This window comes from Priapulus caudatus, unplaced genomic scaffold (genome assembly GCF_000485595.1).
Source record: "Priapulus caudatus unplaced genomic scaffold, Priapulus_caudatus-5.0.1 Scaffold588, whole genome shotgun sequence".
Lineage (NCBI taxonomy): Eukaryota > Metazoa > Priapulida > Priapulimorpha > Priapulimorphida > Priapulidae > Priapulus > Priapulus caudatus.
Window position 1 is genome coordinate 132,966 of NW_014577649.1, and position 9,003 is coordinate 141,968.

General features: G+C 44.6%; 1 protein-coding gene across 3 annotated transcripts in view; it reads left to right on the forward strand.

Annotated features, from left to right (window-relative positions):
- Nucleotides 1-379: 379 nt before the first annotated feature.
- LOC106811894 (CD151 antigen-like) overlaps nucleotides 380-9,003 on the forward strand; it is a 19,032-nt gene continuing 10,408 nt past the window's right edge. Inside the window, exon 1 of one of the 3 annotated variants that reach the window (XM_014815626.1) lies at nucleotides 380-456. Coding sequence is in view for 1 of the 3 variants with exons in the window: in XM_014815621.1 (XP_014671107.1) it covers nucleotides 8,406-8,622 (217 nt within the window). In the remaining 2 variants the exon portion in view is untranslated. Of the gene's footprint in view, nucleotides 457-8,375; nucleotides 8,623-9,003 lie in introns of those variants that run through there. The other 2 variants (XM_014815621.1, XM_014815624.1) reach the window with 2 other exon arrangements.

Genomic DNA, 9,003 nt, shown 5'->3' on the forward strand with positions numbered 1-9,003 from the left:
AAACAGCCGTAGATCCTATGAGCGTTTTCCCTTTTTCGTGAGCATCGGAGTTTTGCGGAGATCTGCGTATAGTGTGCTCCGACAAAAATTGGGGTCAAGCATACGTTTCGCAGCTGAAAGTCATCGCTCTCCCTTTTGAGTCATACACACGCACACACACACATACATATATATATATATTTGGGTCAAATCCGCGCTATTTCGATCGAACATTACCTGCGCGTTGCCATGGCAACGCGCTTCGGCATGTAAACAGTCGAGCGAGCCATCGCGCAGACGGGGAGAATATCTCGCTATTTGTCTAGCTGCGTTTAGCTGGCTTCACACTCTCGCTCAGCTTCCGCCAACGCTCGGTTCGTCACCATACGGACCCGGCTGTGCATCTGCTGCGCTTTTGAATTATCGTTTTCCTTGCGGGACTATCGGAAAGACAACGGACGAGCCTTTATAAGCAAGGTAAGATTACTGTGCGGGTAACGTAACGATAAAGCGAGATGGGATTAACGCTTTGGTAACATCATCGTAAGCAGAGGCAGGCATGTGAAATAATTGTAGTTCCAAAAACAGGAAGAATTAGAATCTCAAGTGGGGAAGACGATAGAACGTAAATTTCACGCGGTAAGGAAGAAGTAAGGAAAAAGGGGGTAACAGAAGTAAAAGTAAGGTAAGAAAATATCGCCAGCCGAGGTGAGCGAGGTGAACTGTGAGATGTGAGACTGGCAACCTAGCTGTGTATTGTAGAGCCGCGATCGAAATATAAACCTGCCAGTTGATAAAACGCAAAATAAATTACTAAAATTCCGAAAAAATGGTAAACATTTCAGGGGTTTCGCGTAAAAAAAATACTCTGATCTATATACGTATATATATATATATATATATATATATATATATATATATTATAGTGTGTGTGTGTGTGTGTGTGTGTGTGTGTGTGTGCGTGTGTGTGTGCGTGCGCGCGTGTGCGTGCGTGCGTGTGTTTGTTTGTGTGTGCGCGCGTGTGCCTTAGTCGTGTTGTCGGAAGCAGCTCGCTAATTAATTGCAGCCGCTAATAAGGGTCATATGCTCTAAGACGGAACTGTTTTGCCATCTTCGTACCCTATGTATGTGTGGCCGCATTTTGCACAACGTGCGAAGAGTTTGCTATTTATACTATATATTTCAATATTTCTATCAGACACTATGTGTGGCGGGTAACCAAATTAGTCTCACTCAATTTGGCCAGGATGAAACACGCACGCACGCACGCACGCACGCACGCATCCACACTCGCACACATTGCTATACTCTCTCTCCTACCTCGCGCTGTCCTACCTCTCCTTGCCTCCCCTAGCTCTCTCTCTCTCTCTCCTCTCTCCATCTCTCTTCTCTCTCGTCTCTCTCTCTCTCTCTCGTCTCTCTCTCTCTCTCTCTCTCTCTCTCTCTCTCTCTCTCTCCTCTCTCTCTCTCTCTCTCTCGTCATCTTCTCTTTTTCTCTTTCTCTCTCTCTCTCTCTCTCTCTCTCTCTCTCTCTCTCGGCGTCAAAGGCTACATGCAGCGCGCGCGACCATTTTTTCTCCAATCTGTAATCCGTTTTCTCTTGTTCCCGTGAGTTCTCCAGCCAACGCATAACTAACCTAATTCCCCCATTCGTAACTTTATTTGCTAAACTAAATTGAGATCATGTCTAGTGAACTAATGCTAAAAGATTTAAGAATATCATACCTAACGGACGGCCAGATTTTCCTGCCGTACGTAGTTTCCATGGCAACTGAGGGCGGGGTGTTTGTTCGCAAGCGCTGGCGCGCCCATTGTGATATGCTATTAGTTATTTTCTAACCGCGCCCATATCGGTTTGCTATTTTGCTTATGATGGCTATCGATCGCATTTTAATGGTTACGAAAGTGCATATAATCACAGCTATATATATATAATCATTAAATTTGATTTACAGCAATCATCATTGTTACAAATCTATATGATTACCAAATATCGTTGTCCTAGCGCTGTTGCGGGTTGGCATTAATATTAACTTTAACTTATTAATATCAAAATATTGTCATAATAATTATCATTAATATTAATATTAACTCATTAATTAAATCAATATTAAAATGTTAATTACACGTAAAAATCTGAGTTTGCTCAGTTCGATTCGTTGTGCTAGCTGCCAGCATCAACACTGAAGCCATGTTAAAATAATCAAGATGAGACGTTTATTCTTCTATAGCGATACTACTGTCGCCAGTCAGCATTCAATCGCGCATAAATTTCTCATGTGGGCCTACATGCCTTCTAGCGTCCTACCAACTGGTAAACATGAGACAGAATACCGAATGAAACATGTTTCCAGCTACGGAACACCGGTAGCCAACATTGAACGTATATGCGTAATTCGCTGCAATATTATAACACGTAATTGACAACAATGTGTCGTACGAACCCCCCCCCCCTACGTCGACGAAATTTCGTTTATTTCGTATTTGACTCAGAATTACTCTAGCTTTAAGTAGGGCCTCATTCAACCGCTGCTGCTCCGTTCGCGGTACTGTTAAGCACTCACGCGCTCGATCGGTACACGCGCGCGTGTACGAATCGTGTCCACGTATATTTTCATAAATGCAGAGAATCAATAACCCCGCAGGTATTGTTACTTGAAATTGGCACCCGGCGTTCTTTTGATGCGTGCCGCCAATGAGTAATGTCATAATATGCGGTGCATGATCGGTGTTGACATATTCGCTACGGCTCGAGCGCGGTAGGACAGTCTCATGGCTGTATTGATGGTGAATGACGTCAGCATCATTGCTACAATTCCCGTTAGTATATCAACGCTACGAGATCATTACCGTTACTGTGTAGTGTGTACGGTACACCAGCAGTAAGCGTCAACGTCACCATCAACGTCAACGCTATCGTTACCGTCACTATCAACGTCAACGTCAACGCCACCGTCAGCGTCACCGTCGTCATCACCATCAACGTCGGCGTCCGCGTCACTGCCACTGCCACTGTCACTGTCACCATCAACGTCAACGCCACTGTCAGCGCTACCGTCATCATCAACGTCAATGTCAACGCCATTGTCAGCGTCACCGCCATCTAAACATTCATATATTAATTCAATGTTAATTAAATATATAAATATGTAGTATATTATATATATATTTTTATATTATATATTATATTATATCAGGAGTTAATGAGACAAATAACCTCATAACATCATAACCTCATACCCCTCCTCCTTATTAGCTTCATTGATTATTATATTTAGTATATATTTATATGCTACAAAGCCGATGTTGGCAATATGTTTTACGCACAATTGGTCGCGTTCGAGCAAAGATTCTTCTTTCGAATAAATCATTAGGAGCAACCCCGCCCACCACACCCGCTATGTACACATACAGATATAATTTCTTTGATATCGAACTTTGAATGTGTGAAAGAGAGTTTTTCTCCGTGCATATTGCACGAACAAACTCAGTACCGTATATAGATAGACTGGCTGCGATCCATATATGATCAAAAGCTAGCTTTAGGTATTATTAGCTTTTGATATGATGTGGTTACACAATATGTGCCGGCGCGGGAGGGGGGGGGCGTGCGTGTGTGCGTACGCGCGTGCGTGAGTCAGCGAATTTGCGCGCATGTGTTCCTTTTCGGCTTTGTCCGTGGGCAGAGTTTGATGATTTTTTTTTATCACGCTATTCATTTCCAACAACGACATGTTTTTTTCGTTACGGGTTTCACCACCCGCGTATGGGCGGCGACACCGTCGCGCAAGTCTCGATGACTTCGAGACGCGTTGTCGTAGCAGAATGATCACGTGATTGCGCGTCGTCGGCGGCACCGACGCGACACGAGCGACACGAGCGAGAGACGTCTTAATTGCGACGCCACTGAGAAATATTCGCTGACGAGAACGAGCGCGCATGCGCAGCTGCTGTGACAGAATTTCGGTATTTCGACTGCCTCGCGGGCGCATTACCATAGATATATAATTATAATAGAGATATATAATTATACAAACAAATTATAGACATATATATTTGTATATGTCTATGGTATCACGCTCTATAGATACCTGACGATCATTGATGCCTATGGTAAGGCTCCCATTAAAAAAAATGTTTAGTTTAATCAATCGCCTTGTCATCTATCAAGAAAGCTGAATGAGGGAGGCGGTTTTTTTTTTTTTTTTTTATATGTAAATGGCGTCGATGAACGTGAAAATGTGTCGTCTTTGTGTAAAAATTGAAATCGCAGCAATAATTACGTAGCGCAAAAATTTGGCCGAGGTACTTTTTAAAAAGACAGCATGGTATAAAGAAGTAGGTAAGGCTATATATAAATGTAGGTAATATTTATAATTGTTAATGTCAAGAAGGACTAACACTACGTATACGATATTGAATTTGGCTTGAAACCGGTGTGTGAATACTTCAATACAACACCGGTAATCTGAATTAAAAAATATAAAAAAATTTGATGCGGGCGGAAAAAGTGATGCGGGCGGGGATGATAAACTAACATCTTTTTTTATGGGGCCTAATGAGGAGAGAATCAATTCGTATTTATTCACTCCCGGAGCGTTTAACCTAACTCTAAACGATTCCATTCTCTAAATTTTACACTAAAATTACAGCTGCAACTTTCCCACGCTATAGGTATTATTATTCTCTAGTCTCTCCAGATTCTTAAACCGATCAAATTTGTTATTAATTAAACAAATTTAAGTTTATGAGCTCAACATCGTAAGGTTGACTTATATAGACAATATGTTCTTGTTACCAATTACCTACCATAAACCATAAACAAAAACCATAGTCCATAGCGTAAGAAGAACAAGAACGTCAACTTTATGGGTATAGATTTGTGGTAGAACACATGCTGTAGCACGGTTAACTATAACCAGTTATAAATGCGGTCGTCAACTCAACATTATTCATAATACGTAGTTTGTATATAGCGATATGAAAAACGACCATCTCTCTGATAATAGTGTGTTTGGAGCCCCTCGACACTTTCACAGAATGATTTCCACAATGGCGTCGCAGGGGCGTGTACAGGATTTGTACCAGGGGGGGGGGGTCTAACCGTAACCCAAACTTGCGAGCAAGGGGGCCCTCCCCTAGAAATTTTTTGAAATTAGACCCCTTTAGATGCGTTTTCTGCGCAAGCAGGAGGGGTCCGGACCCCTCTGGACCCCCCCCCCCTGTACACGCCCCTGCGTCGACATATTACGTGAATGTTGGTAATGACGCAAGAGATCTATGTCATTAATCATTGTTATTAGTAGGATTTTTATAACGCTTCGCATGCCCCGCAGCACACACACGATCAATGCTCTATTACACGCCATTACATTTCGCCGCGCTTGGACAGATTTGCCGTGTCGGGTTTTCGGTTGATTTTATTCTCTGTTCAATTCATGTATGCCACGAAGGACGTCATAACCCCGCTTCGGCGGCCAACATAACTGCCAAGGTTTCCCGGGAGAGTGTGAGGATCAATTTAACTGATAGCGTTACTCTGGCATGCGTATATAATTATTGTACGCGACCTACGGAAATATAGTAGCTATAGATCGGATTGTCAGTCAACTTCGACTTCTGCGCGTATATATACCTAAGTGCACGTTGCACAGCTATGAAATAGCGGCAAAATACAGTCTACAGGTCGAGAACGCAGCTGTGTGGAGGAGAGCTAAGGCGGCCATAGGCGATCAATGCTAGGGTACGCTGGGCTATACTTAACACAAACCAGGTCGAAAAGATTTCCGTTCTTTTGATCCAACTTCTTTGTTTGATTCTAACAACCGTGCAGGAAATTACAGCGGTGTTTGCGCACACATATTATCAAGAGCCTATTATGTTGTTCACGTGCGGGCGTGTGTGTTTGTGTGCGTGTGTGTGTGCGTGTGTGTGTGCGTGTGTGTGTGTGTGTGTGTGTGTGTGTGTGTGTGTGTGTGTCGTGTGGTGTGTGTGTGTGTGTGTGCGTGCTCGTGTGTGTGTGCTGGTTGTTGTGTCTTGTGTGTGGTGCGTGGTCGTGTGTTTTGTGTGTGTGTGTGTGTGTGTGTGTGTGTGTGTGTGTGTGTGCGCGCGCGCGCGCGCGTGTGTGTGTGTGTGCGCGTGCACGTACGTGTGTGCGTGTTCGTGTGCGTGCACGTGCGTGTGTGTATGTGTTTGTGTGTTTGTGTGTGCACGTGTGCGCACTGCGCATGTGTGTGCGCGTGCTCGTGTGCGCATGTGTGCGCGGATGTGTGCGCGCGCGTGTGTGTGTGTGTGTGGGCGCGCGCGCGCGTTCGCGTGTGTGCGTGCGTGCGTGTGTATGTATGTGTTTGGGTGTGTGCGTGCGCGTGCGCGCGTGTCTTCTGCGTATATGAATGCATGTATATGAAGTATATATACAGCGAGGACGAAACGCTGTTCAGGTGTACGCTGCGAAACAAGTGAACGCTCCAGACAGGGCATAACCATGCAGGGGCATAACGCACAGTAAATTCGACACGCGAACTATATCTATCGTCTTAATTTAATCGCGCATTTAATACGCGTGCCTATACTAGGACTCACTCGTTAATGCTCATCACGACAGAATCGTCATCACGGCATTACGTCTCTCTATTCAGTTGTAAGCACTGTAGCTTGCAAAATTGCCATGTCACGATATGCTCGTGTCTTCTTTTTAGTGATACATGTACAGAAGTGGATATCAGCAAAATTGCTATGAGCAATTACTACAGCTAGCGCCGCCCTTCAAATTCCCACGCGGCCAGCTACGCAACATATGTTTTGTCAGCTCGAATAATTCCTTTTAAGAATGTTTATTTTTAAAATCTCGAGGCACGCGATAAACCGGCATCACACGGTGTGGGATTCGCATATATATCAAGAGTAGATAATAGAGTCTCTATTATCTACTCTTGATATATATGCCTCTTCTGGATGCCACAGGGACGTACAAAATTCAGCCATCCTTCTTGTTGAATTCTAGTTCTTGGAAATACGTTTAAAATTTAGTTCCGTTTTCGTTCGACAAAAACTTAGATGTCAGTTCGCAAACGCTATAGAATAATTTATTACCTGTTTCTTTATCCCAAACACCAAGCGGCAACTGGCTGATTTCCGCAGGTAATACCTGCTTGCTGATTCCGTATACAGTTGAGACATGGCTACCAATGAAATGTATACATAACATGCTGATGTTTTACGGGGGTTACCAAGCGCTTCTTATCGTATAACCACAAAACACAGGTCCAAATTTATGTGTCTAACTACAGCGTGATGGAATGGATCTTACCGCATCTATAAATGAAAAACGATTTAATTCGCTACTCCGTGTTATACTGAGGTTTATGGTTAACGATGAATCAAAGTTTGCATCAATAATGTGTCTAAGCAGTAATAGGAGACGTGATTTGTTACCATTAAGGCATTAACTCATGCCCTTTGTCGTCAGGAGCGCCATGGCTGAGTTCACGCTAATATCTGGACGTTATGACTGCAGCGCGCATGCGCGTGAGCACGTTATTCTCTCTCTCGACCTCGCCCAACGCTATACTTTCCGTAAATATACTACAATGAGCGTTGCTGTCCTTTCGTGTTTTCGTGTTCGTATATAGCGGTCGCCGCTACTACCTGCAAGCGTGTAATAATAGAGCGTGCCTCCGCTATTGCATTGCTACGATAGTTGCGCTGAGAGGGTCTATGTATGTCCCCCGGGGTACTGCCGGAACGTACCCTGGGTATACGGTCCGGTATACCGGAACGTACCCTGGTACTATCTAATATGACGGACCGTACCTCGCCTACTCCACTAAAGCACAACGCACACACCCGAGCGAAACACGAAATTTTGTTTTCCAGCGTTTCGCGTTCTGCTGAGCGAGCAAGCGCACACAGCTGAGCAAAACATACAGAAACACTGCGCACAGCGCCGCTGTCACATGACATTCAAAATAGCCATCCAAGGGACATCCAATTTTGTGTGTCATGTGATATTTTTAAGGATATTGATTGGAAACCGTCTGTGGCGTTTCGCTGTCTAGCAGAACAATTGACGCACACACCCGAGCAAAACATACGCTCAGGCAAAACACGCTCCGCAAATCAAACATTGCTTGTTCAGCGAAACACGCTCAGGTGAGCAATGTTTCTTGTTTCGGGAATCCGCACACAGCCACGAACATCGAGCGAAACATGTTTTTCTTCACGTTCCGGTGTTTTGCTCGGGTGTGTGCGTTGGGCTTAACGAGTCTAGGGAGTCGCCTACGCCTACTCCCTAACCCTAACCCTAACCCTAACCCTAACCATATAAAATAGTGACCAGGGTACGTTCCGGTATACCGGACCGTACCCAGGGTACGTTCCGGCAGTACCCTGGGGGACATAGACCCTATGAGCGATAGTTGTCGTGTATGTCGTGTAGAGGCTCAGCTCGCGTGTTCTATTGGCTAGCTGTAGTTCGTTGGCAACGAGCCCGCGCTGTCTCTTCGTGCCCGGCCGAGTGTAGCCAGCCGAACTTGCAATTATACTGTTTACCGAACACCCACACTGCCCTGTGTGCCGCATTCACAGCTGCACGGTTAGCAGAGCGCATAGAGTGGTCACCCACGGACGTCAAAGGGAACGTAAGTACGTGCGCTTGTATATTGGTATTATTGCGTACGGCCATGTCATTTGGACTTGAAGAATTTTTAGCGCGTTGTTTTCCTCGTTGTATAGCATCATCTGCAGTTGAATAATCCGTTGGCTCGGCATCAGTGGTGCGTGTGTCGTTCAAGTCTAGTTGGAGCGCGGTTTGCAGTGGATGGTGGTCCAGTTATGATAGTCGGACAAGCTTCTCTGCATTAATCAGGAGAGTCAGTTCATAACATATATCTGGAGAGAAGAATCCTTTCTCTTCCTAACATGTGTTCTCTCTCTCTCCCGTTCTCTCGTTCTCTCTCTCTATCTATCTATCTCTCTCTCTATCTATCTATCTCTCTCTCTATCTATCTATCTCTCTCTCTCGGT